A 12,407-nucleotide genomic window follows, 5' to 3' on the forward strand; every position below is an offset into this window, starting at 1 on the left:
GCTCTGGATTATGTCCTCAGTCAACAGAAAAATCACATTTTCTGCAGTAAGATACCTCTTCACAGGTTTGTGAAGATCGGTTGAGATGATTTTGCACACGCTGTCGTTAGAGAGAGGTTGGGGCTGCCCCTTGGCATGAAAGGGGTGTGGGGAGGACCATCACCTGTTTGAAAGAGATTTTAATAGCTTAGTACATCACTGCATTACTGTTAGTAATGCCAGCCTTGCAAAGAAGGTAATAAAAATTCCACAGCATTAAGTTCTTGAAAGCATAAGAAAAGAGGAGTGACTCTCTTCTTCTTCTTCACTCTAGTTTTTCTTAATACTGCTATCTGTCATGACAGGAAATGCAAAGCTCAAAGCCCAGACCAAGTGAAAAGAATAAAAGATCTTACCTTTTAAGAGATTAAATACCTGCAGTTCTTTCAGGGTTAGAACCTTTAGGATCTTGACTTGGTCTATCAAAAAAACCATGCCATGCACAGGCTAGTTTGTGCTGTTGATAGTATATTTAAAATGTGTCTAAATACATATATTTTTAGAAGGGTTTCTTTTTCCTGACAGTGGCCAAAGTGGAAATGTTTGTTAAAATATATTTCTCTATTTCTTTAACTCAATTCACCACAATTGCTTTTCCTATTGCTCCTCTCCTGATCATTGCTTCATTCATTTGTGCGCTCTCACACACATTAAACTCATACAGAGTCAGAAGGGATGCCTCCTATCATCTATATTTTAGCATAATTAGATATGAAGCTGGCTGAATAAGCTGATATTCCTGATATCCTGTTTAAATGCTGCCCAAATAAACCCTAACTCAGGAAGATGGTAGATGACGTTCTTAAGAAACATTGACCATGTTATATCACAGAAAGGAGATATCTTGAAGGGGACATTAATATTAATTGCATTCCTGATTGAGGTGCTCAGAAGCATCCTTTCTGTCACAAGGGGTTTCTTTTTCCTGAAAAAGAGCCATCTTGAGGTTATGCCAAAAGCCCTGGACTAGAACTCAGACTTTTGTGCCCTTTCTGCCTTGTGCATAAATATGCCACTTCTTTTGTCTTTTATCCATCAAATCCATTTAGAACATTTTTCGATGTTGGAAGGGCTAGACTTAGCAGACTTCTAAACGTGGCTTTTGTTGTCATTCAGTATGACTAATACAGCAAGAAAGAGGGAAGAATATCACTCGATGTCTGCATAATTTCTGGTTTGTAAAAACATGTCTAGTCTTGCACTTAGACTATTGAGTTGAGAAAGACTTTTTACTTTCCTAAGAAAGCCACCTCCTTGGGTAAATCTGTACTTAAAACTGTACATCAGTCTGATTTGGTGAAATATTCTTAGATGATGTCACTCAGTAAGGAATCATGGATAAATAATATTAGCAGGTTATTGCATTAAAATAGCTTGGAATGGGTATCCTGGTGTTTTCAGAGGACTGTGGGTGTTACAGAGTTGTGATTTTATGCTCTCGCAAGATCTGTGCAGTTCATATTTCAGTTGGACACCTGGAATGAGACTCAATCCTGCTGAAACAGCCCCTTAACTTGCACCTCAGATCTTAAGCAAAAGTCCATCGGTCCTCCTGAGGTGAGGACTTGTGTTCCTCTGGAGATGAGAGAGGTATGAGTTTGAAGACCTCTAGAGAGAGAGACTTACTAAAGTTCAAACACATATCTGGGGGTAAGAATTTCCCCCAGAGAACTTCCAAGACATCAGTCTGATCTGCCCCTACAGGCAAGGTTTGAGTCCTTCAGGACTCCTTTGGTAGCACCAACAATTCAAGGCATGAATTAGGTGATGAAGTGAGAGGAACTGGTCCTACTCCTTGCAAATACAATGTCTATTATTCATGTATAACTCCTGAAGAATATATTAGGAAATTTGAACGTTGTTAAAGATTTGAGTTGAGAAAGGGGGCGGGTGCATTTTGGAGACCAGCCAGTACAGAAGCAGCATTTTTGTGTTTCCGAGAGACCTTGTTTAACTGCTTTGTTTCATTTTAAGTTAGGTGCTTAAATAGTACTGTAGTATTACTGTGTTTTCATAGGATTGAAAAGCAATGAAAGGAGGTAGGAATTTGAGGCGCTGACGTAGGAGTATAAGTGCAGAAAAAAGTGCAGTCAGCTGAGCAGAGTTATAGTGAAACTAAGATTTGGAAGTCAGTTGGTTAAAAGCCTTCCTAATCTACAGTTTTTATCTTTCCTTAGAAAGTTCCTCCTTGTGGCTAGAGACAACCAATGCCAAAAAATTCCTTAGTGACACTGGAGTGTGATGTTTAAAAATACCGAATTATCTAAAACTTCCCAGCGTTATCTTGACTTGCGCAAAACATGAAGTTTGAGGGTTTTTTTCAGGACCTGCTTTTAACTGGCCAATTTAAATGAACTGTTGTCCCTGTTAAGACAGGGAGCCAACCTTATTGTTTATTAAAGCTGGCAGATTTTGTAATTAAAGTTGCTGATTAGTAGTCTCTTAATGCAGACAACACACTGCAGTTCATGAGAATAGTTAAGGCATTCATTCTAAAAACTGTGTGTGAATAATCATAGCAAACATTTTTAGCACCTCTTTTCAGCTTTGATTCCATAGGTTTTAGCAGCAGGGGTTTTATGTTGTTAAGCATTGTTGTGAGTTTATGCATCTTCTGCTTTTGAGGTCTCATCATCTCTCTAATGCCGTTGTTTATTTTCCCATATTTTAGAAGAAATTAGGGAGGGTATTTTCCCCAAATGGTTTTGGACGCTTAATTACTATTGATGTACCACTATGTAGTAGCCACCTTTATGTGCAGTTATACACCTTCCTTTTTAATTGTAGTCTTGTAAAGGAGGTTGCACATTTTTTGAAATATTTTAATGCAAAATAAGCTGGGCTTTTTTTTTTTTTTTAAACATACCTCTCTGCCTTGAGGTTTTTATTACTCTAGCAGATTCTAGTCCCCAAGATACATATTTAAGAGAGATAAGGCATCAAATCAATATATTCTAGTTACATCAACATCATGATCCTCCATCCAACAAAGTGTTAAGATGCATCTTTGCCTTCAGTTGATGAAGGAGTCGCTGGAGCTACCCACAGGCCACTTTCAAGCACGTCATGATTGCAGTTTTTGGTGCTAAATAAAGATTCTCTGTTAACGTTGCCCACGAGAAGTCTACCCCGGGGCACGTGGCAACCCGTGTGTGGGTATGGTGTGTGGCCTGCCCCTGGCACCCCCTCTAACACAAAGGTTGCTCCCTTGAAAAACCACCTCATTTTTAAAACCCACCCTGGAACAGTTACTCTCTCTCTAAATCCGCCCTCAAACAGTTACCCACCTTATCCACGCCCCCAAAGTGACGACAGTGGAAAGTCCGAGAAGGCAGCAGCACAGAGCTTTCAAACCCTCACGAGGCAAGAAAAACATTTGCTTCTTTTCTGTGTGTGGATTGATTTTTATTTTTATTTTTTAATTATTATTATTTTTTAATTAATGTTAATGGTTTGTTGCATTTTGTCTAAGAAGAGGCATGAACTTTAATGGTGGGAGGAGTATATTCATAGTAAACCACTGCAGCAGTTAACAAATGACACAGCTTTGCTTCATCACGTAACTAACCTTGGAAGCTGGGGGTTTTTTTTGTTTCATTACAAACCTTCCTCTAGGATAAAGCTTACTCTGTAATCTTCCCTAATTGACACAACGTGAATGGGTTTCACAGTTGACGTGAAAACCATGAAATATTGTGGGTCACGTGAGGTGCCTCAATATTTCTGGGTTTTTTCACGGCTCAAACTACCAGATGATGGGGATTCAATTAGGTATTAATCATCCTTGATTTATGCTTTTCTACCAGAAGGTCAGCTAACTCGGAGGAAAACGTATGTGCCGTCCACCCCACCTGGGAAGAAGGGGTTGTGCAACTGGGCATGGTCATAGGCTGTTTTTTCATACATAAAGTGTTTTTTGAGGAGCACTGAGCCCTTCCAGGTGGCTCATGGGTCTGAGGGAGTCTCAAGTGCCCAGCTGGTCTTGTATGAACTAACCAGGCCTTGGAGTTGTAACAAGTTCCAGCCAGCTTGGCCCCAAATATTTATCCACATACCTCTAGGCGGTGGAGAAAATGGTAATTAAACTTGATATCCTGCAAGGTGCCGAGCACTCCAGTCCCCATCCAACAACTCGCTTAGGCAGGGACAGATTTACTTGGTGGGGGGGTTAAAAGGACCATCACCCTCATTAGCACCATTGGGTGCGATGGAGACTCTGGTTAAGTACGAAGGCTTTGCTTCTGCCTCTCCCACCTCACCTTTCCAGGCAGAACAGCAGATAGATCCTGCCCTTTGCTTTGCACCTGGCAGCCATCCCAACGAGCGCGAGTGTTCCTCGTGTATTCCAAATTTAAGATGTTCCTTTCCTGGACTGTGACTGGAGTGTTCAGTTTGCCTTGCAGCACCGCATTTCTAGGCGGAGACCTTATTTTTCTATTCCCTGCCATAGTGCATTTAATAGAGTAATTTCTACTGATGATTCATTAACTATTCTAGCAGATCTGTTGCTGCTGAAACGCTAGGGTTAGTTTCTGGTATCTTCTTTTTTTTCCAGGCAAAAATCTGTGTAAAATGTGAGAGCTCACATGGTGTTTTTGTTAGGTATGATGCACTCACCAGGATTTGAGGGAAACCTAAATTTCAGCTTCCAGACTCTGATGAATGCAGACAGCCTCTACATGGTCTCACATTACACTCTGCTGCTCAACCTAAAATTGGCCAACTCGGATTACTACAGAAAGAAGCCTGCCCAAGCCCCTGTGTTGCTGGTGAGTTGGGGAATATGGGAAAACTGTTAAAAAAAAAAAAGAAAATTTGTTTTGCTTCCTTTCAGCCCACACGTAAAGCCTTCAGGCTCCTTGCGAAGTGGAGAAATAATAATTGCAAATGAAGCGTTCTCCAAGCTGCTTATGAATCTTGCATGATAAATGTCATGCATCCAAATTACGCAGCTTCTCTGTAATTCGGGAAGGAATTAATGCTGCTTACTAATCATCACTGAAGCAGCAGTCGTTTTGATGGATGCTCTGTCTTCAGAACTGATCTTCGTTAGCGTCGCGTGATGCAGCAAGTGTTGTTCGTGCACGTTATCAAGGGACATTCTTTCATCTTGCAACTACTTTTGAGTCTAATGACAAACGTCTTACTTAATACTTGATTTGTATTTATTCAGATGTAGACATGAGAAGTCAGAGTGAAAAATAATTGGGTTTTAGTAATATGAACTGATGATTTTTGTGGCGCCTGGGATTCCTCAGCTTCTTGGGCTTTTTAAAAATTGTTTTGAAGGCTGCAGGAGTTATAAAACACGAATCTGTGTTTTTCAACTAAATTGCCCAAAAGAAGTCATTTCAGAGTTTTCCTAAAAATAAAAAAAAGGTGTGATATATGGAAAAAAAAAAAAAACAACCTGTCAAAATGTACCGTTATTGCCATTTCTTTCCATGTAAGATAATTTATATTCTATAAGACTTCTAAAACAAGTGGGTTTTATCATCATCGTCAGTTCTGGTATGTTCTTCAGCAGCTGCAAGAGCAAATCTGTGACTCAGAGCCTTCTCTAGGGGCAGCACCATGCACAGCAAACCTGAGCATGGCTTAAGTATTGTTGAAAATCATTCAGATCTCTAATTGGACCCCAGTTTTGTGTGGTGACTCTTCAATGCAGAAGGGCCTGATTGCTGGAGAGGCAGCAGTAGGTGCCACAACTTCTTCCCATGGGAATTGAGATCCTACTTTGTGGAAACAGTGAGAGATCGGCGTGTCCTATTGTCACCCTGCAGGAACTGTCATTATGATTTGCATCTTGCATGAACTGCAGTAAGAGAAGGGAAAGTTTCTTGTTCATGTTATTCTCCACCATAGAGACACGTTGCAATCCTTGGTTAATTCTTATTTTTGCATAACTTCATTTCTACTCCTGCATTGCCTTGAGATTAGTAGATCTAGGAGCTGAGACACATGCTGTAGGGCTTACTGTTGTCTTACATCTGGCTTTTCTGGTTCTCTGCAGAAGGAGTTCATGAAGCAGGTCCAGTCCAGTGGAGTGTTGATGGTATTTTCCCAGACCTGGGTTGAAGAACTGTACCACCAGGTACTAGAAAGGAACATGCTGGGGGAAGCTGGATACTGGGGAAGCCCTGAAGAGCACAGCCTTCCACTTATCACCATGCTGACCGGTCAGTGCTGTCTTGTGGTGGCAAGGCTAACTTCCAAATTCATGTCTAAAATGAGCTACAATACCATGCTGCTTTGTTGCATTACATGCAGAACAGAATGTAGTCACACAACATGTGGTGTTTCACAAAATTACTGGTAGAGAAGGAATCAAACTTAACTGTGGCAGGTATTTGAGCATGTGTTTTGGATCTGACAGAAAGCTTTTGATGCATGGGTTTAGAAACAACTGTCCCTGGGAGACAGGAAGAGTAAATTTGTTCACTGAACCAAAACATCTCTTAATTCTGTCAGCTTTGATTCTGGTAGACTTGGTGCCTGTTAATAGAATCATAGAATGGTTAGAGTTGGAAGGGACCTTAAAGATCATCCAGTTCCAACCCCCTGCCCTGGACAGGGACACCTCCCACCAGACCAGGTTGCTCCAAGCCCCATCCAGCCTGGCCTTGAACCCCTCCAGGGATGGGGCAGCCACAGCTTCTCTGGGCAACCTGTTCCAGGGTCTCACCACCGACACAGGAAAGAATTTTGTTCTAGTATCTAATTTAAATCTCCCCTCTTTCAGTTTAAAACTGTTACCCCTTGTCCTATCACTCTGCTCCCTGATCAAGAGTCCCTCCCCAGCTCTCCTGTAGTCCCCTTTTAGGGACTGGGTAAATGATAAGGCTGCTGTTTTCTCAGTGTCATAGCAAAGCCATTTTAGCCGTGGTGCAGTACAAATATAGATAGTGGCATCTGATCCTGGAAGCCCCTTCCACAGCTTGGGTTCCCCTTGGTTCAGATTTGTGCTGTGCCAGGGATGTGCCAACTGGTGCTGGAGAGATGCTGAAAACCTGCAGCGCCTCTAACAAACACTTAAAAATAACCCTTAGCTTCCTCTGAGGCAAAAATCAAATGGTGTCAGCTGAAAGGTGGCAGGATGTCTATGATATTGTATTGATAAAAAATGCACTGTCTGCTTGAGCACGTATACTGTACGATTACAAAGGGGTAATTAAAACAGTATATACAGGGAGAACACTGGATTCTGCTGAGCCATTAACTGGCAGTCAAAGGGCACTGCTCTGAAAGTTTTTTGCTGGCTGTATTGGGCTCAGTGTTGCTTTTAGCGATAGATCTGAGAAGCTGAAAGAAAGACTTTGGTAAAACAATAGTCATAAAGTATGTGGAGAAGTGACAGAGACACACTGCTAGAAAGGAAATCAACCTGACATGCCTAACATCATAATGCTGGTCTTCTGTCGTGGTGCCCAGGGACAGGATAAGAGGAAATGGGCACAAACATGAATATAAGAAGTTCCATCTAAACATGAGGAGGAGCTTTACTTTGAGGGTGGCAGAGCCCTGGAAGAGGCTGCACAGAGAAGTGGAGGAGTCTCCTTCTCTGGAGATGTTCAAAACCCACCTGGACACGTTCCTGTGCAACCTGCTCTGGGTTGACCTGCTTTGGTAGGGGGGTTGGACTAGCTGATCTCCAGAGGTCCCTTCCAAACCCGTATCATTCTGTGATTCTGTTCTGTTGGAGAAAGGGTTGTGTTTCTTTTGTTGAGATTGAACCTACATAAGTCTACTAAAAATCACGTTTCAGGTATAGGATCCCAGTGCATCTTGAGGACTCAGACTGAAGTCTGGGAACATCTAGATACAGGATTTAGCAAGACTTGAACTATTATATTAAGAAATGTGGAGCGTTAAGCATGTGGGAAGGTCATTCATGTAAGAAATACCATGAAGTCATTGCTGAAGGTTCTGTTGACTGTGTAACATTGGGGTGGGGAAATATCTCGCTCTCAGAATCTCATTTTGAGAGTGAGATATTTCCCCTCTTCAAGCAAATGTTGATAGAGAAAACAAAACTGAGCAGGCCTGAGCACAAACTGGCTTTTTGATCACTCTGCTAGAAATGACTGAAGCGAGTTGGCCAGGATACACTGGAGGAAAGAAGTGGCAGTAGCAGTGGCCACAGGCCAACAGATCTGTTCTGTGAAAGCTTGCAAAGCTTCAGAATTTGTTTCCATTCCAATGCAGTATGAGAACCTACATAAGTCTACTAAAAATCACATTTCAGGTATAGGATCCCAGTGCATCTTGAGGACTCAGCCTGAGGTCTGGGAACATCTAGATACAGGATTTAGCAAGATTTGAACTATTATATTAAGAAATGTGGAGCGTTAAGCATGTGGGAAGGTCATTCATGTAAGAAATACCATGAAGTCGTTGCTGAGGGTTCTGTTGACTGTGTAACATTGGGGTGGGGAAATATCTCACTCTCAAAATGAGATATTTCCCCTCTTCAAGCAAATGTTGGTTATAGTGAGCAAAGCATACAATGCCCCAGCTCATGTTTATGCCAAGGCTTCAGAAGCCTGCCAGAAAAGAGCAACTAAAATGTATACCTGAGGAGTCAGGAGTGCTAGTGCTTATTTGAACAAAGAGCCAGTAGGAGATGCTTTCCTTATACCATCTGTGTGTTGAATAGTAATCTGTTGTTTTTTCATGTTCTGGCAGACATCGATGGCTTGGGGAGCAGTGCAATTGGTGGCCAGTTGATGGCATCTGCTTCAGCTCAATCTCCGCTTTCCCAAAACCGGAAGACAGATGATTCCGTTGTTGCAGGTATTAAGACTGGATTATAAACACAAGTGTGTCTGCCAGCAGTGGGGTTGTTACATACCATAAGCATATTTAGATAAATTGTGTTTTAGAACCTAAAGAACCTAAGGGTTGAGGGAAGTACGTCAGTACATCCCACACGTGAAATGGTGGTCCAGCACGCAGAGGACAAATGTGACTTGGTTTTTTTACCACTGAGGATAAAACTGCTGCGATGTCATTCTCCAGTAGTAGTAGTAATGTATTTCTCACTCCAGGAGTTGCTTTTGCCCGATACCTTTTAATTGGCTGTTGGAAAAACTTGATCGACACTTTGTCCACACCACTGACCGGCCGCATGGCGGGGAGCTCCAAGGGGCTGGCCTTCATCTTGGGAGCAGAAGGAGCCAAGGAGCAGAACCAAAAGGAGAAGGACTCCATCTGCGTGAGCCTGGATGGACTGAGGAGAGCAGCCCGGCTGAGCTGTGCTCTAGGTAATGCAGACTCACAAAACAGGATGGTGACTTTTCCTTGAAGGAATTTGGGAGAGAGAAAAGCAGCAACCTGTTCCAGTCTTGGACAGGAACCTAAACTGTCCATGACTCCCCATAGAGCCCACCAGCCCTACAGCATGGACATACTCAGCCAACTTTCCTTGTCCCAACCTGTTGTTGAGATTGCACGGGACTGGGGAGGAGGTGCTGGTTAAACACTAATTGTGTTGTTGCTTTACAGGAGTTGCTGCTAATTGTGCATCTGCTCTTGCCCAAATGGCTGCTGCTTCCTGTGTCCAAGAGGAGAAAGAAGAAAAAGAAATCCAAGAGCCCAGTGATACTATAGCTCAAGGTAACTATGTGATTAAATTGCCTGCCTTGTAACATATTGCCTGCAAAGGTGCAACTGGATATTACTTTGCTACACATAGAAGAAGTACAGAAGGGAATGCCACTACTGTGCACCTCTCACTTGGGTTCTGTGTCTAGAGGCATGTAAAGTACATGTCCTGCTGCTCTAGATTCTTAACATTGTCCCACTAATTATACTTTATCTGGTACTGAAATCATTGGAACAATAGATAAGCCAACAGCATTTTTGAAATGTGGACTTTTTAAGCCTTGTGAGACTAGTAGAATCATAGAATCACAGAATGGTTTGGGTTGGAAGGGACCTCAAAGATCATCTAGTTCCAACCCCCTGCCCTGGGCAGGGACACCTCCCACCAGACCAGGTTGCTCCAAGCCCCATCCAGCCTGGCCTTGAACACACTTCCAGGGATGGGGCAGCCACAACTTCCCTGGGCAACCTGTTCCAGTGTCTCACCACCCTCATAGTAAAAAATTTCTTCCTGAACCAGAGGGCATCAGAAAAACAATATTTTTTTTCAAAGTGTTGGGTAGTAATATAAGCCTAGTTTGCATCCTTCTTCCTGTCTTGCATATACATCCTTGGCTGTCTTTTGTCATCATCAGATATTTAAAACTGTTTCTGAATCATCTTAAATGAGGCTGGAATAAAAAAATTATACGTGTGTAACATGTAAAAAGTTCTGCATCTCTATACCGCTGCTTCAACCCCAGTGGAAGTCAGTAAAGTCAATTTTTGTCTCCAGTGGCTGTTTGGAGAGGCACCTAAAATGTGTCTGATGACATCTGAATTCTAATGGCGAGAAGCCCGTAACAAAACACGGCGTTGCACAAATCACCCTGCTTGGCACTTAAATTTGGTGTCTGAGTAGAGAAAACAAAGCTGAGCACAAACTGGCTTTTTGACCACTCTGCTAGAAATGACTGAAACGAGTTGGCCAGGCCACGCTGGAGCAAAGAAGAGGCAGTAGCGGTGGCCAGAGGCCAACAGATCTGTTCTGTGAAAGCTTGCAAAGCTTCAGAATTTGTTTCCATTCCAATGCAGCATGAAAACTAAGCTTTTCAGAGATTCTCAGGAAAATGAATGAGGTCCAAATGCTTGTAGTTCAGACCAGGATTAGTTTTGCTTTGACAAGAGTGTCCATTAGAAAAAGTTCTTTGGTGAAACGTTTGTATGGAAATAGTTGTGAAATCTGCAAACTTATTTTTGTTTCCGTAGAAAAGGAGATTTTGGTAAAAATCATAAATAGCCAGCCAACCAGCTCCAAAGAGAAACATATAATATCACTAGCAATCTGCATCTGTTCTGTGGGCAGCAAGATGTGAATTTGGGGGTGGAGGGTGTCAATCTGGAATTGATTTTTATTTTTTTTCATGCATAGAAGATGTCAATCAAAAGGAATTTTAATTTTAAAACTGCCTTATGTTTATTAGGAGGAAATGGGTTTCTCTGATTTGTTGTTTGTCTAAAATCCACATTCTTTTATAGATTTCGGACTGCATTCCTTTGCCATCACTCTATATGCAGACAAGTGTTTGTTTAAAAGCTGGACAAGCTAATGTGCTGGTTTTTTATTTTTGTTTTTCGTGCTGCAGTGAAACAGAAAGTGGAGCAGAAACTGGAGCAGATGGGGAAAGTGCAGGGAGTCTGCCTGCACACAGCTCATGTTTTGTGTATGGATGCAGTCCTTAACGTGGGCCTGGAGATGGGGAGCCACAATCAGGACTGTTGGCCTCATGTGTTCAGGTACTCGCCAGCTTTCCCGAAGGAAACAGAACTGATGCCATGTTGCCTGAAAGGAATGGGACTGAAAAAAAGGACTTCACGTGCTCTGGGGGTGTTCTGTATAAACAGTGTCAGAGTTTTAACCATCAGTATCTAAAAGAATCAGTATCTAAAAGAATCATAGAAGGGTTAGAGTTGGAAGGGACCTTAAAGATCATCCAGTTCCAACCATCTCCCACCAGACCAGGTTGCTCCAAGCCCCATCCAGCCTGGCCTTGAACCCCTCCAGGGATGGGGCAGCCACACCTTCTCTGGGCAACCTCTTCCAGTGCCTCACCACCCTCACAGGAAAGAATTTCTTCCCAATATCTAATCTAAATCTCCCCTCTTTCAACTTAAAACCATTACCCCTCATCCTGTCACTGCCCTCACTGATCAAGAGTCCCTCCCCATCTCTCCTGTAGCTCCCTTCAGATATTGGAAGGCTACTATAAGGTCTCTCCTGAGCCTTCTCCAGGCTGAACAACCCCAGCTCTCTCAGTCTGTCCTCATAGGGCAGGTGCTCCATCCCCCTGATCATCTTCATGGCCCTCCGCTGGACCTGGTCCAACAGGTCCATGTTCTTCCTGTGTTGAGGACTCCAAAGCTGGACACAACACTCCAGGTGGGACGGTGCTGTTTTTCACCACTATTATGAGACAAAATCTGCTTAGGAAGCTTCAAAGTTACCAGAAGTGACAGACCCAGGAAACTAAATGGGCTCTTCAGGCACCTCCACTGAACTATTTGCTTTCTAGGCACATGGGAGTCCAACACATGTAAGAAGACAGGTTATCTATGTGTAGACTGAGTTAGAGATTGGCTATTTATGGTTTGAGGAGAACGTCCAGTGCATTGTAGCTGGTTTAGATGTAGAAATTGGTGCCTGCAAATTGGCAGTGGGTTTCCACATAAGCTGCCTTCTCTCAGCAATGGGGCTGTAGAATCACCTCTGGAGTACAGATCCCAGC

General features: G+C 42.7%; 1 protein-coding gene across 1 annotated transcript in view; it reads left to right on the forward strand.

The window, feature by feature from the left end:
- Nucleotides 1-12,407, forward strand: part of ARFGEF3 (ARFGEF family member 3) — a 111,634-nt gene that overhangs the window by 52,832 nt on the left and 46,395 nt on the right. The window contains 7 exon segments of the mRNA XM_014959819.1: nucleotides 3,319-3,402; nucleotides 4,642-4,808; nucleotides 6,053-6,218; nucleotides 8,725-8,832; nucleotides 9,087-9,302; nucleotides 9,544-9,654; nucleotides 11,268-11,418. Of these exon segments, the coding sequence (XP_014815305.1) occupies nucleotides 3,319-3,402; nucleotides 4,642-4,808; nucleotides 6,053-6,218; nucleotides 8,725-8,832; nucleotides 9,087-9,302; nucleotides 9,544-9,654; nucleotides 11,268-11,418 (1,003 nt within the window).

The sequence above is a fragment of the Calidris pugnax genome, unplaced genomic scaffold (genome assembly GCF_001431845.1).
Source record: "Calidris pugnax isolate Ruff unplaced genomic scaffold, ASM143184v1 scaffold396, whole genome shotgun sequence".
Lineage (NCBI taxonomy): Eukaryota > Metazoa > Chordata > Aves > Charadriiformes > Scolopacidae > Calidris > Calidris pugnax.